Source organism: Arvicanthis niloticus, chromosome 8 (genome assembly GCF_011762505.2).
Source record: "Arvicanthis niloticus isolate mArvNil1 chromosome 8, mArvNil1.pat.X, whole genome shotgun sequence".
In the NCBI taxonomy this organism is placed as follows: Eukaryota; Metazoa; Chordata; class Mammalia; order Rodentia; family Muridae; genus Arvicanthis; species Arvicanthis niloticus.
The window spans coordinates 86552149-86576933 of record NC_047665.1 but is presented as its reverse complement, the minus strand read 5'-3'; the positions used below and the strand labels follow the sequence as shown (position 1 = coordinate 86576933).

General features: G+C 48.7%; 2 protein-coding genes and 1 long non-coding RNA gene across 7 annotated transcripts in view; 2 read left to right on the top strand and 1 right to left on the bottom strand.

The window, feature by feature from the left end:
- C8H19orf38 (chromosome 8 C19orf38 homolog) overlaps positions 1-14798 on the top strand; it is a 38676-nt gene extending 23878 nt beyond the window's left edge. For 2 of the 3 annotated variants that reach the window (XM_034510116.2, XM_076939781.1), the window contains 6 exons: positions 1683-1991; positions 6861-6950; positions 9432-9459; positions 10007-10050; positions 10777-10814; positions 14141-14798. In XM_034510116.2, coding sequence (XP_034366007.1) covers positions 1683-1991; positions 6861-6950; positions 9432-9459; positions 10007-10050; positions 10777-10814; positions 14141-14257 — 626 coding nt within the window. In that variant the 3' untranslated portion in view covers positions 14258-14798. The remainder of the gene's footprint in view (positions 1-1682; positions 1992-6860; positions 6951-9431; positions 9460-10006; positions 10051-10776; positions 10815-14140) is intronic. The other variant, XM_034510117.2, reaches the window with a different exon arrangement.
- Positions 1370-15931, bottom strand: LOC143443401 (uncharacterized). Its single transcript, XR_013112358.1, has 2 exons — positions 15389-15931; positions 1370-2119 (listed from the first exon to the last, which is right to left on the bottom strand). It is a non-coding gene; the product is annotated as an uncharacterized LOC143443401 (long non-coding RNA).
- A 420-nt stretch (positions 15932-16351) lies between these two features.
- Positions 16352-24785, top strand: part of Carm1 (coactivator associated arginine methyltransferase 1) — a 44376-nt gene continuing 35942 nt past the window's right edge. For 2 of the 3 annotated variants that reach the window (XM_034511140.2, XM_034511139.2), the window contains exon 1: positions 16353-16670. In XM_034511140.2, the coding sequence (XP_034367031.1) occupies positions 16448-16670 (223 nt within the window). In that variant the 5' untranslated portion in view covers positions 16353-16447. Of the gene's footprint in view, positions 16671-24785 lie in introns of all 3 variants that reach the window. The other variant, XM_034511138.2, reaches the window with a different exon arrangement.

Below are 24785 nucleotides of genomic sequence, written 5' to 3'. Positions count from 1 at the left end.
GAAGAGAACCAATTCTTGTAAGTTGTTCTCTGATTTACACACATACCTCGGCACAAATATCCACACACCTACATAACATGTATTAACAAATTTAATTAAAAAAAAAAAAGACAAAACAGAGGGCTGGAGAGCTGCCTCAGATGGTAACAGCATTGACTGCTTTTCTAAAACCCTGGGTTCAATTCCCAGTCACCCACATGGCAGAACACAACTTTCTGTAACTTGGCTCCAAAGGCATTTAACATCTTTTTTTGGCCTCCACAGGAACCACATAATGCCTAGACATACACGCAGGCAAGTCATTCATACATGTAAAATACACTTTTTGGGGGGTGGGTGGGTTGAGACAGGGTTTCTCTGTGTATCCCTGGATGTTCTGGAACTCACTCTGTAGACCAGGCTGGCCTTGAACTCAGAAATCCACCTGCCTCTGCCTCCCAAGTGCTGGGATTAAAGGCATGCACCACCCACTGCCCGGCTTATAAAATACATTTTTAAAAAAACAAAATAGATTGCCTCTGACTTGCTGGTCAGGAAATTGTGACAGCTAGGCAAGGAACTGGTCCCACCAGAGGCTGCTTCCTACAAGACCTGCTCCACTCCCACACCCACCCTCTAGACAACACCAAAGAGTAAGTCAAATCCCTCTGCTCTCCGGTCTTACCCTCTCTCCTTTACACTCATCCCTCACTAAACAACATGAACTTACCTCCTGAATTTTTTTTTTTTCTTTTCTGGTCTTGTGGATGAATGTAGGGCCTTACACATGCTTGGCAGTAGTTCTGCCGCTGAGCCACACCCCCACCCCTCACTGGGGATTCTAGGCAGGGGCTCTGCCACTGAGCCACACCCCCAGGTCATCTGTGTGCTCTGTCCACCTTCTGGGCTTCTTCCCACAGCATTTCCTCAGGATGGAAGGTTCTTCCTCAATCTTCATAGCAGTCCTGCACTGGGGGGGGGGGAGGGGGGGAGGACAGCTTATATGTCACCTCTTCTGGGAAGTCCTCTGAGGTCACCCCAGTTCACAAGTAGCGTTCTCCATTACCCTACAGGCTGCCTGGACTTTCCTGAGGGCAGCACTTCTCATTTTCTCCCCTGTGTATGGGTGATTTGCCTGCATGTGTGTTTGGGCACGGTATGCATGCCTGGTGTCTTTGGAGGCCAGAAGAGGGCATCAAATCCCTTTGGACCTGAAGTTGCAGACTGAGTTGTGAGCTGCCCTGTGTGTGCTGGGAATCACATCCAGGTCCTCTGGAAGAGCACCACATGCTCCTAACCACTGAGCCATCTCTCCAGCCCCACTTCTGTTTATTTCTATAGAATAATATTGCCTTGTTCCTGACAACCATAGCAGAGTCTGATGATAGTATTGCCGACTGAGCATCGTGTTATTGTATAACGATTACCATCACTGTCAATGAGATGACTTAAACAATGACATGCACATGTACCAGGTACCCAATCTCCTAACAGTGGTGAGTAGTCAGGGGTCACCAGCGTCCTGATATAAACATTAAGGGTCAGAGCCTTGAGGTGCCACTCCTCAGCCGTCAGCATGGTTTGATCCCCAGCAGACACGTGTGCACATGCAGGTACACACATGTATGCCCGCAGACACTAGAGTGTAGGTGATCTGTTCCGAAGAACACATAGCCATCTCAAGTTGTCATTCTTCATTACAGGCTCCTTGGCCATCCCTGCACCGTCCATCCTCCTGGTGCCGCCCTACCCAAGCAGCCAGGACGATCCCATCTACATCTCATGCACAGCCCCAGAGGACATCCTAGGGGCCAACTTCACCCTGTTCCGAGGGGGAGAGGTGGTCCAGCTCCTACAGGCCTCCTCAGATGGGCGTGGTGTAATATTCAATGTGACTGGTGGTGGCGGTGAGCCTGCTTGGGGGAATTTCCGCTGTCAGTATGGTGTGCTGGGTGAGCACAGTCAGACCCAGCTGTCGGACTTCAGCCAGCAGGTGCAGGTCTCCTTCTCAGGTAAGACTCTGTAGAATCCTGGTCATGATGCCCTAGACCTCCCTGGGACATTTTGTAGCAAGTCCAAGTCTTCAGATAAGTAGATTGGTCTGAAGGAAGAGCAGCAGCCACCTCATAGACACCTAGGACTTACAGCAGGAAAACAGGTATGCAAAGGCCCTGGGGCTGAACTTGCCTTTGTGTGTTTGTGTGCCTTTGTGTGTTTGTGGGTGATCCTAGGAGGGTAGAAGTTCAGTGATCAAGGAAGAGCCAGAAGTATGGTAGGGAGGTGATGCAGGGACTGGCGGGTCACAGCAGACCCATCTGAGCAAGCAGGGGCCCTGGGAGTCCTTATATCTATATTCTTTCCTGGATAAAGGGATGGGTTTGCCTTATGGGTCTGGAGCCCTGGGAATGGGCCTAGGGTGAGCTGAGTGGAAAGCAAGCTTAGGCCTACACTAAGGCCTGCCTACACAAGCCTGCTTAGTGTAGCAAATGAAAGGCAAAACCAGACAAAACCAGAGAGGGTGCCATGCATGTGCGGGAGGCAGCTTGCCGCCATGCCTGACAGCTTGGCCTGAGTTCACCTTATATTCAGTAAGGAAAGAATCAACTCCCAAAAGTTGTCCTCTGATCTCTGCTCTATACACATATACACTGCCTCCCTGTGCCCAACATAAATATGTAATTACAAAATTGTTTTAAGGAGCAAGGTCAGGTAAGTGGCACAAACATGTATCCCAGTGGTCTGGAAGCTAAGGCAGAAGAGCTGCCATGAGTTGGAGGCCAGTCTGGTCCACAAGGAAGACTCTATCTCAATAAACCAGCGGGAGATCCAGGTGTTGTGGTGGCCTCTGTGATCCCAGCACTTGGGAGGTAGAGGCAGACGGATGAGCAATCCAAAGTCATCCTCCCCCCAACCCCACTACCTCAGTCCTGGGAAAGGAATCTAAGTCCTTTGCAGACAAGAACTTGTGAAATGCCCATTCTTTCCTTTTTTTTTTTTTTTAAAAAAAAAACAATTTCATGTGGCCTGGGCTGGCTTGCAACTCCCTGTGCAGCAGGGGATGAGCTTAGGCTCCTGGTCCTCCTGCTTTACCTCCCTAGTGTTGGGATGTCACATGTGTCCCACACTGCCATGGAATTCCCATCCTGAGGGATGAGTTCTTGGTGGTCTTCAGAGCCCACTGTATGGCCAGGGTGAATGCCATTGACTTTTTTTCCCCCTGAGAAAGGATTTCTCTGTATAGCCCTGTCTGTCTTAGAACTCATCCTGTAGACCAGGCTAGCCTCAAACTCAGAAAAAATCTGCCTGCCTCTGCCTCCAGAGTGCTGGGATTAAAGGCATGGGCCACCACTGCCCGACTGTCATTGTACCTAGACTGGAGCTACAAGATAACTACAGGTATATTATAAACAAAATAAGTAATCAATTAATTTATTTTTATTTTTTTTTTTTTTTTTTGGTTTTTCGAGACAGGGTTTCTCTGTGTAGCCCTGGCTGTCCTGGAACTCACTCTGTAGACCAGGCTGGCCTCGAACTCAGAAATCCGCCTGCCTCTGCCTCCCAAGTGCTGGGATTAAAGACGTGCGCCACCACCGCCCGGCTTCAATTAATTTTTTAAAGATTTATTTTTATTTATATGAGTACACTGCAGCTGTCTTCAGATACACAGAAGAGGGCATTGGATCCCATTACAGATGGTTGTGAGCCACCATGCTGGGAATTGAACTCATGACCTCTGGAAGAGCAGTCAGTGCTCTTAACCACTGAGCCATCTCTCCAGCTCAGTAATCAATCAATTAATTAAACAAACAAACAAACATGGAAAGCTGGGTGGTGGTAGCACAACCTTTAATCCCAGCACTCATGAGGCAGAGACAGGTAGGTCTCTGTGAGTTGGGCTAGCCTGGTCTACAGAGCAAGCTTCAGGACATCCAGGGCTGATACACAGAGAAATCTTGTCTCCAAAAAGCAAAAAGCAAAAGCAAAAACAAAAACAAAAAAGGGAGCAAAGAAGCTTGGCTTGGTAGTGAACACCTTTAACCCCAATGCTCAGAAGGCATAAAGGTAAGCTCAGAGCCAGCCCGGTCTACTTAGAGAGTTTCAGGCAAGTCAGAGCTACATAGTAAGACCTTGTCTCAAAATCAAAACAAACCTGGCAGGGGCATGGCTCCATTGCTCGAGCACTTGCCAGACTTTCTCAAAGCCATGGGTTTCATCCCTAGCTAGGGGCACCTGCTATCATCCTATTAGAAGCAAGGGTCTCCTGAGTTCAAGGAACATGGCAAGTTTGAGGGCTGCCTGGGGTACACGAGCTCCTATTGGAAAGGAAAGAGGGCAAAGAAAGAAATGAAAAGAAACTGGCTTCCCCACAAACGGCTTTGATGGTTCACTGAGGGCAGCTCACTGTGGATTCAGACACGGCTAGAATTAAAAGACAGACCTAGTGAGAGCCTGTCTCAAACAAACAAAAACCAAAGATGGTAGAACTTCATGTCCTTCTTTGCTTTCCTTCCTTGACTTAGTTTTCGGACACCTTGCCCTTCATGGTGATGTAATCCTGCCCCCGCACATCTAGATCTGCATCTTGGTGCTCCAATCCCAATCCTAGTCACAGAGACATAAGCCTTTAAAAACAGCTCTTCTACAATTAGTAAAGAATTGATGTATTCATTTATTTACATTTCATGGGTATGGGTAGCTTGCCTGCATGTGTTTATTGTCTTTGTACCACATATGTGCAATGTCCAAAGAGGCCAGAAGAGGGGTGGGTCTTGCCCTTTGGGTCTGGCCTTGTAGATGGTTGTGTGCTATAATGTGGGTGCTCGGAATTGAACCTGGGTCTTCTGGGAAAGCAGACAGTGCTCTTAACCACTTAGATGTCTCTACTGCCTCCAAAATTCCTTTTTAAAACTGCATTTGTGTGTGTGTGTGTGTACACACACACACACATCAGAGGACAACCTGTGAGAATCTGTTCTCTCCTTCCACCATGTGGGAACTGAACTCAGGTTAACAAGTTTAGTGGGAAGTGCCTTTAACCACTAACCCACTGCCATAGTTTCTATTGCTATGACCACACCCCATGACCAAAAGCAAGTTGGGGAGGAAAGGATTTATTCAGCTTATACTTCCACATCACTGTCCATCACTGAAGGACATCAGGACAGGAACTCAAACAGGGCAGGATTCTAGAGGGAGGAGCTGATGCACTGGCCATGGAGGAGTGATGCCTACTGCCTTGTTCCTCATAGTTTGCTCGGCCTGCTTTCTTAGAGAACCCAGGACCACCATCCCCAGGACTGCCCCACTCACAGTGGGCTGGACCACCCCAATCAATCATTAATTAAGAAAATGCCTTACAGCCTGATCTTATGGAGACATTTTCCTCAGTTAAGGTTCCCTCCTTTCAGATGACTCTACCTTGTGATAAGTTGACATAAAACTAGCCAGCATGCCATCTTGCTATCTTGCTAGCTCTAAAATATCTTTTCTTATTTTGTTTTTTGTGACAAGGACTCATACTGTAGTTCAGGCTTGTCTCAAACTCAATGTAATCCTCCTGCCTCAGACTCCTAAGGGCTATGATTATATAGAACTCTTTTTAAAAGTGTTTTCATGGAAGCTGAAGAGATGGCTCAGCATTTAAGAGCACTAGCTGTTCTTCAAAAGTTTGGTTTCCAGCACCCACATCAGTCAGTTCACAACTGCTGGTAACCCAGCTCAAGAGGAGAGGACAACCTTTTCCGGGCTCTGTGGGCATTGCAAAAGCCTCCTCTCAGCCCCTATGCATATAAATAAAATGCAAATGTATTTTGTTCATTTGAACCCTGTCACCTTCTCTTATCCAGCCCTCCTTCCCTTTATCTTTCCAACTAGTCTCCCTTCTGCTCCTTGTACTTTCATGTCTTTTCTTTAGGCAAAGTCTTGCTATACAGCCTTTGTATCAAACTCATAGCAATTCTCCTGCCTCAGCTCCCCATATGTTGGGATTATGAGTGTGACACTTGAGCCACTATATCCAGTTTCAATCTCCTTTTTAGTATATATCTATATATTAAAGTATATATACACACATATATGTATACATATATGTACACACACACACACACACACACACACACACACACACACACCATTTGTCAGGCCATCTAGATAGTTTAGTGGGAAAGGGCACTTTTCCTTAGGCATGATGACCTGACTCCAGGTCTGCAACCCATATGATGGAAGGAGAGAACCATGTCCCACAAGTTACCCTCTGCGTCCATGCACGCACTGTGGTGTGTGTGTGATGGCGCTGGGAATGGAACCTAGAGCCGTCTTTACATTAGTCACGCGTTCTCTGTTTCTCTGTCTCTCTGTCTCATTTTCTTTTTTTTTCTTTTTCTGGTTTTTTCGAGACAGGGTTTCTCTGTGTAGTCCTGGCTGTCCTGGAACTCACTCTGTAGACCAGGCTGTTCTGGAACTCAGAAATCCACCTGCCTCTGCCTCCCAAGTGCTGGGATTAAAGGCGTATGCCACCACTGCCCAGTTTTATTTTTGAGTGTGTGTGTAGGTCATTCTGTATCTTAAGCTGGCTCTGACTTCTCTAGCTCATGATAGCCTTGAACTCACAAGCATCTCCTTTACTTTCCAAATGCTTGGTAATCTGGTCTTGGGATGGGGCTACCTCCCCAGAAGGAATAAACTTTCTTACTGGTCCAGCAGAAATCTTCATTGGCTACTGATTGCCTACATGCCAGGCTTGTTAAGTTCCCAGGCCCACTTACACTGAGGTGCCTGTTGGGTAAAGGTGGGGCTCCAAAAAGGCTGCAGATGGCCCTGCCCTGCCCTGCCCTGCCCTCGCAGCTCCCTCACCTGCCCCATTCTCTTTCTTTTCTCTCTAGTCCCCACCTGGATCTTGGCGCTCTCTCTGAGCCTGGCTGGAGCTGTCCTCCTCTCAGGGCTGGTGGCCATCACAGTACTGGTGAGAAAAGGTAATGACTGGGCAGGAAGCAATCCAGCTCTCAATCTCTCATTGTTTGAGGCAGGGTCTCACAATGTAGCCCCAGCTGCCCTGAGACTCACTGTGTGGTCCAGTCTGTCTGGAAACCACAGAGATCCTCTGGCTCTGCTTCTGCCCTTGGAGTGCAGGCACTGTGCTACGACGACTGGCTCCTTTCCTCTATCTCCCCATCCTGTCATGAAGGCTGATGTTAAACTCCTGTTCATGCCTGCATTTTTTTCCTTTTTTGAAGTGTCAAAGGCCAAAACTGAATATCAAATGCCCTGGAATTGGAGTTACAGATGGCTGTAGCCTGCCATGTGTGTGAGGGATGGGGATGGGGGAGTATGGGGGTGAGGGTGTGGAGGTGGGGTGTCTGAGATCACCATGGTCAATAGAGTGATGATCTTCTGGAAGAGAGAAGGCAGTTCAGTTCAACATGACTAAGTAGCTGGTGTTGGTTCAAACTTTGGATCCTAAGTGTAGTATATTTTAGGCATATTAAGCATGGCACAATTTGGTGAATTTTTTCCTGGTGATAATCCCGTGTGCACAATAGAGCATAAGATTTGACAGAAAAACTCTTTGTAAAGTACATGTGACATCTTCTACTAAGATGGGTTCATAAATTGAGAAAAATAAGCTCATTCATGATCAGGGTCTGAGGGAAGATCTGGTATGGTCTCAGCCACAAAGCACAAAAGGTCACCAGGCTATTACCCACATCTGCTCCCAGCCTCCTGGGCTGATAACAGGTCATACATCACCTTCCTTTGAAGGAACAACCCTGTGTGTTTAACATTCCTAGTTCCCCTAGTGTTCATATGTGAGCCTGTGTAGGAGGACCTCTGTGTTTCCTGCTGGGCACTGAGCCTAAGGCTTCTGGAAAACAGCCAGAGCTCTTGTTTTTTTCTTTGTTTTTGAGACAAGCTTTCTGTGTGTAGCCCTGGCTGTCCTGGAACTCACTCTGTAGACCAGGCTGGCCTCGAACTCAGAAATTCACCTGCCTCTGCCTCCCAAGTGCTGGGATTAAAGGCGTGCGCCACCACAGCCTGGCCAGCCAGAGCTCTTAACCATGAGCTGTCACCAGGACTGGTTTGGTCATGGATGTTTGCAGGGGCACAGAGACAGTTTGGGGAATTCTTTCACCAGAACTCAGCAGTGGGGGGTGGGGCACCAGCAGAAGTGAGGTAACAAGTGGAGGGAGGGGAGACTGACTTATGGGATCCCTGGGATCCCATAAGGAGACTAGACTGTTTTTAGACCACACTCTGAGGCAGCAAGCTCTCTGGAGGTTCAGCTTTCCTGCACAGAGGCGGAGTGGGCACAGCTGTTGTCCCAGCATGTAACTAGCTGCGTGCAGGCAAAGGACTGAGTTCAATGTCAACCTCACTAGAGAGCACATTCCAGACTAGCCTGGGCTATGTGAGGTGCCATCTCAGGAACAAAGGTATATTCATTCCCATTTGTGTTCACCATCTCCTTCATCCATTTCCAGAACTTTCATTCTCTAAACCAGAGTTTCTCATAAGTCAAGCACAGAAATAAATAAGGGCCAGCAAGATTGCTCAGCAGACAAGGATGCTTACTGCCATGCATAACTACCTAACTTCAATCCCTGGGGCTCATATGGTAGGAGAGCTGACTCCACAGGATTTGCTGTAACCTCTACACATGCCCTATGGTGTGAGCACTCACAGCCGTGCAAGACCATACACACAGAGTAAAGACCGTTTACAAAGCCGAAACATGCCGGGCGGTGGTGGCGCACCCCTGTAATCCCAGCACTTGGGAGGCAGAGGCAGGAGGATTTCTGAGTTCGAGGCCAGCCTGGTCTACAAAGTGAGTTCAAGGACAGCCAGGACTACACAGAGAAACCCTGTCTCCAAAAAACAAACAAACAACAACAACAAAACAAAGCCGAAACATATTGGGTGAAGTGACCACACAGACCTTTATGCCTGCACTCAAGAGGCTGATGAAGATAAGAGGATTGTTGGTTAGAGACCAACCTGGGCTGGACCCTGCCTCAAAGAAACAGATGGCACACACCATAATTCCAGCTTTTAGGAGGCAGAAGTAGGAGGACTAGGAGTTCAAAGCCAGCCTTGACTTTGACTACATAGTGAGTTCAGGCTAGCCTGAGCTACCCAGGACTGATGGGGGACATGTTGGCAGTAAGTATCCTTGCTCCCTGTACTCAGCAGGCAGAACTGTAGCAAACAGTTCATCTAGTCTACATAGTGAGTTCTAGAACACCCAGGGCTCCACTGTGAAACCCTGCCAGGAAAAGTAAAGGACTGAGAAAGATCTGTGTGTAGCAGCTTTTGTACTTAGTGGCAGATGTACATGGATGAGCCAAAGTTGGGTCCCATAGGGTTCAAGGGAACATTTGATTTCATGGGTGTCAACATTTCTCAACTGTTATCAGATCCAGAATCATCTAACCAATGCCTGTTCATCTTTCTTCTAGCTAAAGCCAAAAACTTACAGAAGCAGAGGTGAGACCCTCCCTGGGTGATCATTGAGCATGTCACTAGCTGTGCCCTCAGTCCCACAGTGCCCTCTGGAGGGAGGGCTGATAGATACATGGAACATGGACTATTTATTGAGCATTGCTGTATACTGGATGTTATAAAACTCAGGTTCACTGCTTCCTCCCAGTAGTTCTGATGATACCCATTTTCCAGATGTAAATACTGAGGCCTGAAGCTCAGTCACATGGGGCCAGGCAGCATAGCTGCCTTACCTCTCTCCAGCTGGCTTGCACAATATTGTCCCAGAAATCTAGATATCCGCAGTGGCATTCTTTGGGACTCTTACTGGGATTGTGCAATGTTAGACTTTCCTTGGAGCTGTCCCTGGCTCCTCAAACCCAGTGTGATGGCTCTGGAAATGAGAGTTGAGTACTTCCAGTGTGCAGGTATTTGCTGTGGGCAGGGGGTGTGTGAGTGCTGAGAGCAAGCCATATTAGGTCTTGCTAGCAGGGATATTCTAGAACAAATGTCTTATTTCATGGGGCATCTTTTCTTCTGAATCCCTTTGCAGAGAGCGTGAATCCTGTTGGGCTCAGATCAACTTCACCAACACAGGTCTGTTATGTTATCCATGCCCCTTGATGCTTCCCTGGGTGAGGAAAGCTTCAAATTTCTGTTGCTACTTGGACTCTTTCTGTAGCCTCTAGTTGCTTTTGGGGTCCAAACGCGGTCCCCATTCTTCCTGTCGGGTTCCCACTTTCTGTTTTGGTTTCTCGCCTCCACACAGGCTCTATCCACTGCCTAGAACACTCTCCACCTCAGTGTATATGCTCATCCACTCCAGGAGACCTTCCTGGCTTCCCCAGACAAGCTCTGTGCTGGACTTGGACCCCAGCCATGCTATTAATACACTGCAGAGATCGGCAGCATTTGAGTATCTATTTATTTGCATATGATGTCTGTGCATGTGGAAGCCAGCATGGCATAGTGCATGTGTGTCAGAGAACAACTTGTAGGAGCCAATTATTTCCTTCTATTAAGTGGGTCCTGGGGATTGAATTAAAGGTGACAAATTTGGCTGCAAGTACCTTCAACCCGCTGAGCCATCTCACTGGCCCACCCCCCACCCCCCGCCTGTTCTACACAGTGAGACCTGTATCCCTCCCTCTAAATGTTCACAACTCACCTTGTAGAGTGATTGGAAAGAATCTGGAGAGGATGCTAGAACATGAACCCCAAGTCATTTTGCAGGGTCAATCTGTGGTTTTGAGACTGTGGGCAAGGACCAGGTGGGTGGGGGGCAGTGGCCCCACCATGTGCTGACTTTGCTCTCTGTTTCAGACATGTCCTTTGATAACTCTCTGTTTGCCATCTCCACGGTGAGTCGCTCTTTTTGTCAAGTTTCCCGATGACTGACCAGCTGAGAGGGGAAGGGAGCTGTGCCACTGGGAGCCCTCAGACTCTGAGCCTCAGAGCAGGAAGAAGCCCAGAGTCATAGGACTAGGACTTGCCCATAAGCCTGGGGTTGGCTATGAAAACTAGGGGATCATAGGGCTGCACTGTCACTGGGATGGATTCAACCCTTGAGGATAGTGAGAGAAGGTTTGGGGTGACCTGGTAGCATCTTCAGGGGCCTATGTGGAATCTTGTGACACTTTGATATGCTCTGGTCTCCTTCCAACAACAAGAAAAGCTTATTTTTAAGTTGATATAGGGATCACACTTGTAATTCTAGTACTTGGGAGGTGAAGGGAGAAGGACTGGGGGACTAGCCTGGACTACATAGTGAATTAGAGGTCACCCTGAGCTTCAGAGTCTGTCTCCCCCAACCCTCCATTTTATTTGTTTTGTGTATGTGGTGGTGGTGGTGGGGCACCACAGCATACATGTGGAGGTCAGAGGTCAACTTGGAGTTGGTTCTCTCCTTCCATGTGAGCTCCCGGAATCAAATTCAGGTAATTAGGTTTGGCAGCAAGTGCCCTGAGCTGCAGCGCCATCTTACCCCAGCCTGAGTCCTCCTATCTTAAAACAAAAACAAACACACACACACACACACACACACAAAAAAAAAAAAAAAAAAAAAAAAAAAAAAAAAAAAAAAAAAAAAAACCGAGGAGGGCACAGTGGCACACCTTCATCCTAGTGCAGACAGGTGTCTCCTTGAGTTTGAAGTTAGCTCTGGTCTACACACTGAGTTCCAGGACACCCAAGGATACATAGAGAAACACTGTTTCAAAAAGTCAAAAACCAAAACCCAAACCAAAGCTAGAGATGCAACTGCATTGGCAGAGAGCAAGCCTACTGTGTTTGAAGCACTGCATTTACATCTACTGTGGCTTCAGATGGCTTAAAGACAAATTCTAAACTATCCAGATAAACTCAGATGGCTGGGCATGGTGGCCAATGTAGGTAATTCCAACACTTGGAAGGCTGAGACATGGGGATTGCTGCAGATTTGTCCCAGCCTGGACCACCAGCCAGGACTGTCCAGCCCCTTGAGGCTTTTTTATTGCTGCTGTTGCTTGGTTTGGTTTGAATATTGTCATTTCCAGACAGGCTGGTCACAAACTCACTATGTTGCTGAGGATGTTCCGGAATACTTGTAACAACTTGTAGTCAGAATCATCTTGCAGCCACCTCCAAAGTGCTGGGGTTATAGGTGTGCACCATGACATGTGGTTTATGTGCTGCTAGGGATGGATCCCAGAGCTTCCTGCATGCTAGAGGAATATGCTGCCAAATGAGTCACGTGTTTCACTTGCTTTTTGTTTGAGACAGTCTCAATAGGTAGTAGCTATGTCCCCGGCCCAGGGCTATATAAAACACTGTAACACTAACACACACACACACACACGGACACACACACAGACACACACACAGACACAGACACACACACACACACACACACACACACACATGTATCTTGTATCTTGGGCTGGGCATGCACCCAAAGCCTCAAGCCCTGTTTCCTGCTTTTGTTGATTTGCCTATTCCCATATGAACAATACAATATAATATTTCTCCTTTTGTGACTGGCTGGTTCCACTTCACATAGTAACCTTAGGTTCACCCCATGATGTTAACTCGTGTCTGAAGTTTCTTCATTTTTGAGGCTGAATACTAGTCCAGAGTATGATATACCACATTTTGCTGATTCATGTTTCTTGACAGATACTTGGAATGCTCCCACCTTTTGGCTTTTGTGAACACAGTTATACAAATATCTCAGTTCTTGCTTTCGGTTTTAGTTGTTTTCCTTCCTTCCTTCCTTCCTTCCTTCTTGCTTTTTTAGAAATGGTCTCATTAGGCAGCCCTGGCTAGCCTGAAACTTTAAGTCTAGTTCCAGTGAATCCCTAGCTGTACCCATAGCTACATTTAAAACAGATTTAGGAAAATACTCAAACTCATATAGTAAGAAATGAAACCTTTCAAAAAAGCAAGCTTTGATGTTGGTAGTAGGTAATGACTTCAAAGTAGCTGCCAGGTGCCTGTTTACTGCCCCATCTCTCAGAGCCTGGCATCTAACAATTTGGAAAGTTCTATGGGGAGGAGGTTCACTTCATTATTTTATTGTATTCTTATCTTTCATGTTTATTGGTATTTTGATGGCAAGTATGTCTGTGAGTGTGTCAGAAGCCCTGGAACTGGGGTTATAGACAGGTGTGATCTGTCATGTAGGTGCTGGAAATGGAAACCCTGTCCTCTGGAAGAGCAGCCAGTGCTCTTAACTGTGGAGCAATCTCTCCAGACACTTTTATTGTTTGTTTAGTTTGTTTGCTTGTTTTGTGTTGAGACAAGATCCATCTATGTAATCCTAGCTGTTCTGGAACTTAATATGTAGATCAGGCTGGCCTGAAACTCACAGAGATCCTTTTACCTCCTTGTTCCAAGTGCTGGGATTAAAGCTGTGGTTATTGCACCTGGACTGCTTTTTATTGTTGTTTTTGAGACAGCTCTGGCTGTTCTGGAACTTTGTAGAGGCTGGCCTTGAACTCAGAAATCTGCTTGCCTCTGCCTCCCAAGTGCTGGTATTAAAGGCATCCACCGCCATTACTTGCTTTCCTTTCTTTTTTAGACAGGGTCTCACTGTGTAGCCCTGGCTGGCCTGAACTATGTAAATCAGGCCGGCTTCCAATTCACAGAGACCTGCCTGCCTCTGCCTCCAAGTGCTAGGATCCCTGGTGTATATGCTTTGCAAAAAGAGATACTGTGCTAGAGAGGGACCTTATGGGGGTCACTGGTTAGGGAGGATCACAGCTCTGAGGGGCCCTCAGCCCGCCTTACCAACTGGCTTCAGGTTTGGGAAGGTTTGAGGGAGTCCTGAGGGGGTGGGTACACAGGTGATCTGGCTTCTCAGGCACCAGCCACTTCCTGTGCCTCTCTTTCTCAAGCCTCACAGTGCCCCTAGGGGGTGGATACTATCATTTGAAACTGAGGCATAGATGTTTGTCACTCAAAGTAAGGTCAGGCTGCTAGGAGGTTAGGGACATGGGATTTGAACCCTGGCCTCTGGTCCCCCCTCTTCTGCAGAGCCACTGAAGGTTGGAATTTGGGGAGGTGGTGGGAAGAGGTGGGCAGGTACCTGAGAGCTTGGAACAAGAGGAACTCCCAGATCCTTCCACCAAAACCACTTAATTTTTTTGTTTGTTTTTTTTTTTTTTTTTTTTTTTTTTTTTTTTAATTTTCTTTTCTTTCATGGACAAAGAAAATGACTCAGGAAGACTCCATGGCAACCCTGGACTCAGGGCCTCGAAAGAGGCCCACTTCTGCATCATCCTCTCCAGAGCCCCCTGAGTTCAGCACTTTCCGGGCCTGCCAGTGAGGCTGAAGAATGAGGACTCCTTATCCAGTTCTTTCCCTCCGACTGCCCGGGCTGCAGAAACTGGACATCTATCTGTCCAGAGACTTGGCAGTAGGGAGGGTCAAGCTACAGCTTTCTTAGGGAAGGACTGGCCAAAGGAAGGGGACTCCTAGTGTTGTTACCTTCCTCACAGAAGTCAAGAAAATTAGTTGAGGTATCAGCCTAGAAGCTAGACAGAGAGCCGGAACTTTTTTGTAGATTCCCAGATCACCAGAGAGGTGTCAGTATTGAATCAGGACACCCAGCCAGGCCTAAGAGGTCTGTATTCTGTACCTCTTTTCCTGTATTTCCCCAACTGTAACTGATTTCCAGACTGAGTGATTTATTTTGGGGAGAGATGTGTATATTTTTGTTGCTATTGTTGTTTCTAGATAGAGTCTCAACTGTGTAGCCCTGGCTGTCCTGGAACTCACTATGTAGACCAGGCTGGCCTCAAACTCATAGAGATCACCTGCTTCTGCCTCCAGAGTGCTGGGATTAAAGTGCCTGCCACAACACCTGACTTTGGGATTTTTTTTTTTTTTTTTTTTTTTTTTTTTTTTTTTTTTGAGACAGTGTTTTTCAGTGTAGCCCTGGCTGTCACTCATGTTGTCTGGAACTCAGAGAACACCTGCCTCTGCCACCTGAGCACTGGGATTAAAGGTATGTGTCACCACTGCAGGCAGGGTATGTTTTTAAATGACAGTTTCATTTTGTGGCTCAGGTTGCCTGAGATTATGTGCCTGCACCATTAGATGGGAGGGATGACTTGGGATAAGGGTTGGGTCTTTTTAGAGTCCTGAGGAGGCCTAGGAGGATAAGTAAATTAGAGGTCTCAGAGGGCCCAGCAAAAGTGAACAGCAGTTGAACACAGTGGCTAGCCACTACTGGGGGGACCTGAGAGTTCCCTGGAGAAAAGGAGAGGTCTTAGTGGAGAAGCTGGGGAGTTTCCTTGGCGTTTGGTGGGAAGGCCAAGGTCAGGAGTGAGGCTTGAAAAGCCTTTATACTAGAGCAGCATGGGCGGGGCCACAGCTAGGTGCGAGCCTGCAAGCTTGTCCACACCTATCACGGGACCTTTTCCTACCTGTGGGACGAGAGCAAGGCGCAGCTTACCTGGGAACGTACAGGGCGGAACCTTAAATTGGGGGCGTGGCCGAATCACCTGGGTTTGGAAACGGTTCTCGTCATTCCTTAGGCTCAGGAGAGGTTGGTTGCGTGACACTGGCCAGGAAGGGCTCGCCCTCTCCCAGGGAGGGTTCGTGGATCAGAGCACGCTCCCTTCACTCAAAGACGAAGAGCACCGCCTGCATTTTGCTAATAACTGTCCCTTCAGGGGCCGGAGCCAGCCCTTCTCCGGGTGTATAAAGTAGCCGAGCGCCTCCTCCTGACGACCGCCTCACCCCCAAGCGTACTAGGGGTGTACGCTGCACGCCGGCCGAGGGGCGGAGCTCAGCCCTCGAGGGGGCGTTTCTTCTTACGTCCTCGACTCACGCCCCTCTACCTTTCTTGTGCCTCACAGTGGCACAAAGCACGGTAGTTCCCGTGCTGCCGGCCTGTGGGCGGGTCTGGCCCAAGGCGTGTCCGAGTGGCCAAGCACTGCCTCCTGAAACACCCGGTGGTACAAAGCGCTGTGGTTCACCGGTCGCCGGCCTGGGGGGGGTGGGGGGGCCGCCTGATCATTCCGGGGGCGTGCCCGAAAGGCTAAGCACCGCCCCCTGACGCATGCCCTGCCCATCTCTCCAGAGCTGTGCGCCGAGGCACAAAGCGCCTCTGTTCGCACAACGCGGCCTCAGGGTGGGGCTTAGCACCGTAGAGGCGTGTCATAGCGTCAAGCACCGCCTCCCAACGTAGGCGCCTTCACCCGGCGTGCCGGGGCGGCTAAGCCACCTCACAAAGCAGCGACCGTTCCCGCGGGGTGGGGCCGGCCCCACCCCCCGTCGTGCTTGCGCTCGCCCGGCTCCCTCAGGCGCCAGGAGGGGGCGCTGTGCCACCGAGCCGGCCCTTGGCGGCGGCTGGGGCGGCGAGGCGTCGCGTGGCCGGCAGGCGGCGCGCTGCCAGGCTCGGCCTCGGCCTGCGCGGCGGCGGCGGCGGCGGCGGCGGCGGCGGCGGCCTGGGCCCGGGTGCGGCGGTGGCGGTGGCGTGGTGGCAGCGGGGCCTGGAGCCGGACCTAAGATGGCAGCGGCGGCAGCGACGGCGGTGGGGCCGGGTGCGGGGAGCGCTGGGGTGGCGGGCCCGGGCGGCGCGGGGCCCTGCGCGACAGTGTCGGTGTTCCCCGGCGCCCGCCTCCTCACTATCGGCGACGCGAACGGCGAGATCCAGCGGCACGCGGAGCAGCAGGCGCTGCGCCTCGAGGTGCGCGCCGGACCCGACGCGGCGGGCATCGCCCTCTACAGCCGTGAGTGCTGGGGACACTCTGGGGACGGCAGCGCACGAGGCCGGCAGCGCGGGCCCCCGGGGAGGGGGCGGGCTGGGGGGGGGGAGACTCGGGCCGAGCTTGTACACGCGGCTCCCGCTGCCCGCGGGCGAGATGGCAGAGGGTGTGCGCGGGGACCTTGGAGCCCGAAGAGGGGCGCGGGAAACAAGAGTCGTGGGCCTGAGATTTGCAGCGGGTGGGGAGGGGGAGCGCGTGGCAGGAAGTGGGGCCCTGAGGATTCTGGGGGGACTGTAGAGGGGACCGGGGAGAGGGAGTGATTGGGAGGGCTCTTGAGCGGGTGTGGTTTGTGGATCTCATCTCAGGGGACATCCTCTACACACACGCACACGGACATTTGAAAAGTGGCTTTCAGTGTGTAACACCGGGAAGGCTGGGTGCCGCCCTTGTGGAGGAGGACTTGGGATTCGGGATCCCCCACCCACACACCCACCGGGGTGGGTAAACTTTAGGACTTAGGACAGAGCCCTTCCTGATAGAGATTCTCGAGCCCATCCCCCATAGAAACGTGGAAGAGAGGAAGGCCGGCTCGCTGATGGCCGGCTTTAGAAGTCAAGAGGTAACAAGCCACCTCCCTCGCCACGCGCCTTCTGTCTTTTTTAAGAACGTGAGAAGCTGGTGACATTATCAGAAGCTGCTTCAAAAACTGACATTTCAGTGGGGAAAATAAAGGGGGGGGGGATCACTGGTATGTTTTCAAAGCGCATCCCCTTCAGCTTTGTAGTTCCACCTTTTATTCTTTCTTTCTCTTGTTACTCTTTCTCTGGCGGATTCCTCAGACGCATTTGCTCTTCTGTTTCATTGGTCTTTGTCTCCCAGGGTTTCGTTCACTGATGCTCTTAAGGGGCCACCAAGGAACACTGGATCGATTTTGACCTGTGGGGATTTTTTCCTATCCTTGGTAATGGGGTGTTGGGAAGGGAAATATGTGTACTAGTCTGTTCAGAGTGGGTCACCTCTCTTTGCCTTTACTTTAAAACACAGGAGAAAGAAGTGTCTGGTTCCCAAGTGTGGGGCACCTTTGGGGGCTTGGGCAGAGCCGGGGTCTCTTTGACCACATGAGAGAAAGGGAAATTTCACAGAATAAGGAAAGAAGCTCTTAAGGACTCCAGACCCCTAAGCAAGCCAGTGTATTTGGCTAGCCAGGGTGCCAGGGCTTACCCTGAAGTGTTCTGGGAAGCTGGGTGTAGTGGAAAAACCTGTGGTCCCAATACTTTGTAGGATGAAGCAGGAGGATTCAAGGTTCGAGTATAGTTTGGGTGACATGAGCAAATCCTGTCTGAATCACCAAGAAAACGTTCTAGGTAGCTTGGATTGTTTAAATGAACTTGATAAAAAACTCCATTTTTATAGACCTTATTTACAGAATTGTTATTTCCTACATAGTTCCTAACACCCAGCTGCCTCTATTAGAGGTTGATTTTATTACAGAGGAGACTTTATAGTTTGTGTTCTTGTTTTTGCTGTAATTACCCACGTGGGCTAGGGGCTCAGCATGTGGGAGGATGTGGGCTCTATTCCCAACAGTGATATAAAAATAAAGATTTTCATGGACTGGGGATATAGCTTATGTAGAACATTTACCTAGCAAGTTTGAGACCTCAGGTTAGATCCACAGCACCAGGTGCAGTGGCACAAGCCTGTACTGCTGCCTTTGAGAGCCTGAAGCAGGTCAGTGGTTTGTTTGTTTTGTTTTGTTTTTGTGACAGGGTCTTTCCATATAGTCCTGACTGTCCTGGAGCTAGTTATTTAGACCAGGCTGGCCTCAGAGAGCTCCTCCTTCCTCTGCCTCTCAAAGGCTGGGATGAAAGGCATGTGCTACATCCAGGCCTGGATGTAGGAGTATCATGGTTTGAGAGCTGCTTGGCTACAAAGTGAAATCTTGTCCTCAGAAACGAGAGCACAAGTGAGTCCCGCAGAAGACAGAAGTTCAAGCCAGACCTTGCTACTTGAGAGTCTCTGACACTTTCCTTCCCCCAGATAATGACAATACTGAAAGTTATACAGAATTACACATACATATGTATATACGCATGTCTATACCTATGTACTATGTGTAAATGAAAGAATGTTGAAGAGAAAGTTCATGTTTCTCAAAATCCTCAGGCCCAGATAACATTTTTTTGGGAGCCAGAAAAAAATTTTACCTCTAGGCCAGTGGTTCTAAACCTTCTTAATGCTGTGACCCTTTAATACAATTCCTTATGTTGTGGTGACCCCTGGCCATAAAATTATTAAATTGCTACTTAATAACTGCAATCTTGCTGCTGTTACGAATTGTAATGTAAAATATCTGATATGCAGGATTTTTGACATGTGACTCTCAAAGGGGTATTGACCCATAGGTTGAGAACCACTGCTCTTGGCTAAAGTGACATTGGGGTGAAGATTTCCCCCCATTTTAATTATGTTTATTTATTTGTGTGTGTGTGTGTGTGCATGTGTAAGGGGTGTCTTATGCCACAGCAAGCATGTGGATGTTAGAGGACAACTTGCAGGACTCTGTCCCCTCTTTCCACCTGATGGGTCAACTCATAGAGTTGGTGGCAAATGCTTTTACCTACTGAGCCATTTTTGAGACAATCTTTCATTTTCTAAGCTGGCCTTCTACTTGCTGTGTAGCCTAAAGTAGCCTTAGACATCATGACATTTCTACTTCCCTCCTGCTGGGATAACAGACTTTTACCATCATGCCTGACTTTGGGGTGTGATTAAACTTGGGTTCTGAAGACAGGCTAAACTGGGTGTGTTGATTTCCAAGGGTCTCTCTAGCAAATGCCCACAAGTTTGGTGGCTTAGAGCTGTTGGGTTATAGTCTCTCTTATTTCCTGGCCACAACTCTGAATAAAGGTGTCTCCAAGGCCACTTTCCCTCTTGGTGTGGAGGTCAGACCACTTCCTCTCTTGAAGGTTCCAGGGGCTCCAGGTACGACTACTTGGCTTTCTGTAGCCAAACTCCAGACACCCCTCATTTCTGTGGCTTCTCATCTGTCTCTGTGTACTTGTTTCCTATTTTTGTTTTGCTCTCAGATGGTCTCATGTAGAGTCTTCTTGGGGGCCCCAGTGCTTTGGACAAAAGACACCAAATGTTTCAGCCACCTTGTTTTCAGACCCCAGGATCTGAATTTGTTCATGGGCTGTAAGGAGGGTTTGTCAGAATACCAGAAGGAATCTAGTGCCTCAGCTGTCTATCAGTCTCTGTGGGTACTATAAAGGCCCCCGAACTCAACTCAGGAGTCTTGACAGGTGGTAGTTACTCAGCTATATAGTCTTTAGCTAGCCTTATGACAAGTCTGTGCCTACCTATTTCCTTACCTGCAGCAACACTTTCCTGCCTATAGCCTGGGGTCCCTCTGGTGGGTTGAAGTGCATGAGGAAGAGAAGAGAGTCTGGAGCAGGTGATTTGTAGCAAGTGTTTGCCACAGTGCATTTCTAAAATTACATATTCTTTGGTAATTTCACATATGAATACATTGTATTTAAATCATATCCACACTGACCAGAACATTTTTACAGATGTTATTTTTATTTTGTATTACTATTGTTACTGATATTTTGAAACAATGTTTTATGTTGCTCAAACTGGCATCAAGTTTGCAGTATAGCTGATGACCTTGAATTTCTAATCCTCCTGCCTCCATCTCTCCAGGCCTGGGATTAGAGACATGCAGCACTGAGGCTAGAATCCAGGGCTTTGTGTATGGTAGTCAGACTTCTCCCACTGAGCCTCAGCCCCAGCATTCATCAGGGTAGCATAAGGAATTGCTGGTTCTCTAGGATTCCCCCTTATGTTTTATACCCTATGATGGGAGAGAGATTCCTGGGCATCCATTTCTCAGCAGCTGTGCCTTTCATTGGGAGATGTGGCAAGCAGCTGCAGAAGGCCCCATTCTAGTCCCTTTGCAGAGTACTTACCCTTTCCAACTCTCTAGCCATTCAAAGTCACTGGCTGTTTGTTAGCCATGAGATTGGCCACATGGCAGGCAGCTACCGAAACCAGGCCACTCTCCCTGGCATGGGTTTCCCCCAGCTTTAAAGAAGTATTGGCATAACCTCTACAAGAATAGAGTCTTCCACCACTGGAAGGAGGCTTCTTCTCAGAAAAGCCCAGTCTGGGCCGGCTAGGAGGAGAGCAGAGTTAACCTGCAGTTACCACCTACAGATGCCCAGGACATTTTTCTGTTTTGATCAGCAAGAATGAATTTGGTGATGTCCTGGATGCTCCCAACCCCTTAGGGAGAGATGCCTTGCACAGACCATGTCTGATAAGAAAGGCCTAATGTCATTTTGGCAAGGGACATGCAAGGTGGAAAGGCTGGAGAAGCCTCTTTGTTGGGCTGTCACTCAGTTGGTATAGTGTTTGCCTAACATGCATAAAACAGTCTTGCATAATCTCTGTATTAACTAGGGATGCTGCTGTACACCTGTAACCCCAGCACTAGGGAGGAGGATCTGGAGTTCAAGGCCTGTCTAGGCTGCATAGTGAGTTCAAAGTCAGACTTGTAGTACAGCTAGACTGTGGAGTCACAGGACCAGGGGCCATTGTGATTTTCCTTTGCATTTCCTGAGCATTTGTTATGAGCCCAGGCATTAGACTACCTTATTGTCAAGATAGGATGAAGTTTAAAAGAGTAGATAGGATGAAGTTGCGAAGTTAGTGATACCAGAAAGATCATCTTCTGTCACCTGCCTTATGTCTGCTGTCATTTATTTTGGGTTAACTTTATATCAGGCTCTGCATGAGCTCCCATTGTCCAACTCAAGTGCTTGAACAGCATAAATCTGGGCCTATTGGCAAAATGGAGCCTATGACCTATTTTTATACAGTTAGGGCTAGAAGCATTTATAGTTTGTAGGGGCTAGGAAAAAAAATCACTAGTCCACAAAAAATAGTCAGCAAAGACCATCTTGTTTTATAAAACCTGTATTATTGGCTAGTTGTAGTGGCATATGCCTTTAATCTCAGCACTTAGGAGGAAGAGGCAAGTGGATCTCTCTGAGTTTGAGGCCAGCCTGGTCTACAGAGTGAGTTCCAGGATAGCCAAGGCTATACAGAGAAATCCTGTCTCAAAAAAGGAAAACAAAAAACCCATTAAAAACAAACAAACAAAAACCCAAAACAACCAGTAGTATTGGCTTGTGGTTCTTTAACAGCAAAAGGTTGTAAGTAAGCCCTGGGATGAAAGAATGAGCAGCCCGGGGCTGGGTAAGACTCCTTTCTTGCCTAGCAGGCCTGAAGCCCTGAGTTCCTTTTATTTCTGAGAAGATTTCACATCAAAATCTGACTTTGTGCTTCTGAACAGCTGTTGTAGGTGTCAGCCCCAGTCTACAGGGTTTGAGTCCACTTAAGTGTGATGCCTTCCTTCTCTTTACAACAGCCTTAACTTCGTCGGGCTGCTCTGATCTGATTTGGTACCGCCCATAGAGTAGCTTTTTGAACTCAGATGTCCTTTCCTATGTGTGCATAATATTTCCTCATTAGGCCCAGCCCTTTCCTTCAGGCAGCTGAGTTTGAGCTCTCTGCCAATAACTGTGGCCTCCAGGTTCCTCTGCCCCTTGTCCTCTTCACCTCTACCTGGGCCATGACCAGACTCAAAGCCCTTCAGCCAGTGGTTTCAACCTACTTAATGCTGCAACCCTTTAATACAGTTCCTTCATGCTGTGGTGACCCCATCCATAAAGTTATTTTGTTGCTACTTTATAACTCTAGTTTTGCTACTGTTATGAAGCATAATGTAAATATCTGATAGGTAACCCCAAAGAGGTCATGATCACAGGTTGAGAACCGCTGCCCTCATCTTTGATTTGGACATGGACAGTATAATTTGGTTTTCCTGTTATTGGACAGTTTGCTGTGACCTGACTTGTATGTATACAGAGTTTTCCTTGAGCTGCCATGTGAAGCTCTTTATGGCCGCTACATATCCAACTCACATAGTCACTTGTTTCTCCACATAGATGCACTGAGCTTGCTTGAGTATGTCAGAGGTAGCTAGGGGATAATATACATCTCTTGCATCTGTGCCCCACCACACTCATGGTCTCAGAACCTGCTGAGATTGTGAATGGTAAGCACTGAGCCTTGGGCTTCCACATGGGTACCTGGGCAGGGGAGCAGCAGGGTGTTTTTCCCAGGATATGACTCTACCAGGAATCAGCTTGGGTTAGCAGATGGGGGTGGTTCAGGAGACCCTCTGGTAGCCCTCTGCCCAGGGCATCTACCATATACTTGGGGGTCTGCTGGAAACAGGGGGAACAAGACTTTTAGGAAATGGGTTGACTGGAAGGGCATGCCCAGCTGGGTAGAGAGTTGAGATTGTGAAGAACTTCCATCAGCTCAGGACGACCTGGCCTGCACAGAGCTTCTCAAGATTTTGTTTGTGTTCATTGCAGTGCCTGGGAATGGTGCTCAAGGCCTTGTACATACAAGTGTAGGCAAGTGCTATACAGCTGAGCCACACTCTCAGTCTGTGGGGTTCCAAGACTGAACCCAGTTTGCTGGGGTATAAGGTCTCAGACCGTCCTGTGAGCTTCACTTGCCCTCCACCTATAGAGATGGATGACAGCTGCGACTCTCAGGGCTCTTGCTCCATCACATCCGGATCCTTGTATCTGGCCTTGCTACTCCTGTGAACTCCTGAGCAGACTTGAGAAGAAATTATAAATGAGTTAGGGCTCATAGATCAGGAAAGGGCTAAAAGTTTGAAAGGCAAAAGAGGCCAGCAGCCCCAGAGCCTACTATGGAGTCCCAGGGAACTTGCATGGGCTTCTAGAGGGTAAGGTGATGGGGCTGTCTGTAGAGGTGCAGCCATATTGCTATAGTCCATATTTCATTCATTACCCCAAGGAGGACATGTGCCCGAGAGTGAGCTGCTGTTCCCAGCCCCTGCTTTCCACTAGCAAAAATCACTGCTCTGGGTATCTTGGGGGTTTGAAAACACCTGAGGTAATACTCAGATCCCACTTAAACTGGGGCTGTGGCTTGGGGGTCAGGTATGTTGGCTTTGGCTCCTGTTCCCAGCCCTGCATCAAACAAGCAAATTCAACATTGCTTGTTCCCTCAGAGGTTGGAGATCACTCAGGAATCCCTCCTTCCCTCCCTCCCTCCCTCCCTCCCTCCCTCCCTTCCTTCCTTTCTTTTTTTTTTTTTTTTTGTTTTTGTTTTTGTTTTTTGAGACAGGGTTTCTCTGTGTAGCCCTGGGTGTCCTGGAACTCACTCTGTAGACCAGGCTGGCCTTGAACTCAGAAATCCCCCTGCCTCTGCCTCCCAAGAGCTGGGATTAAAGGCATGCGCCACCACTGCCTGGCAGGACTCCCTTTCTAACATTAGAGGGAGGCTGGCCACTGGGCTGCTGCTAGATGAACTTTACAGCTGCCTGGAGTTAGACCCAGGCACAGTGGGACTCAGTGCTCGTTGTCAGGTTTTTCCTGGTCAGGATCCTCACCATTTCCTGGAGTTAGACCCTAGCACAGTGGGACTCAGTGCTCGTTGTCAGGTTTTTCCTGGTCGGGATCCTCACCATTTCTTTGACTCTACCACAGTTTTCTCTGCTGTGAAGTGGGATTTGTGCATTTTTCTTAGGATTGTTATGAGGGCAACCTGACAAGGGTCAAGTGTTAGGGTAGACCTGCACTGGGAGTCCAAGAGAGGTTGAGCATGGCCAAAGACAGCAGGGAGCGTGGGAGCTTCTATTATAAGAGTGGCCTTCCTGCGGACATGGGGTAGGGCAGGGCTCAGGTCACGGCCCCCTTGTCCTTGGATCTCTGTCTTCCTGGGGAGGGACAGCTGGCCGAAGATGGCTTTAGCAAGGGTGTACATTTGTATCTAGACTCATTGTCACACAGAGTCATGTGGACAAAACCTATCCCTCCTGCCCCTGCCAGGTACAAGGACCAAGAGGCTACTGAGGAGGATGGCAGCTAAGAGGAAAGGCTAGTCTAGCCATAGAGCTGGGAAATCAGAAGGGTGGAGGACTGGAAGGCACTCTGGAACAGGCAGCAGTGCTTCAGTTGTATAGCATGCTGGGCTCTTCTCTCTTAGGGTTCCTGTCACAACAGGAACCTCTCCTCTCTGTCCTGA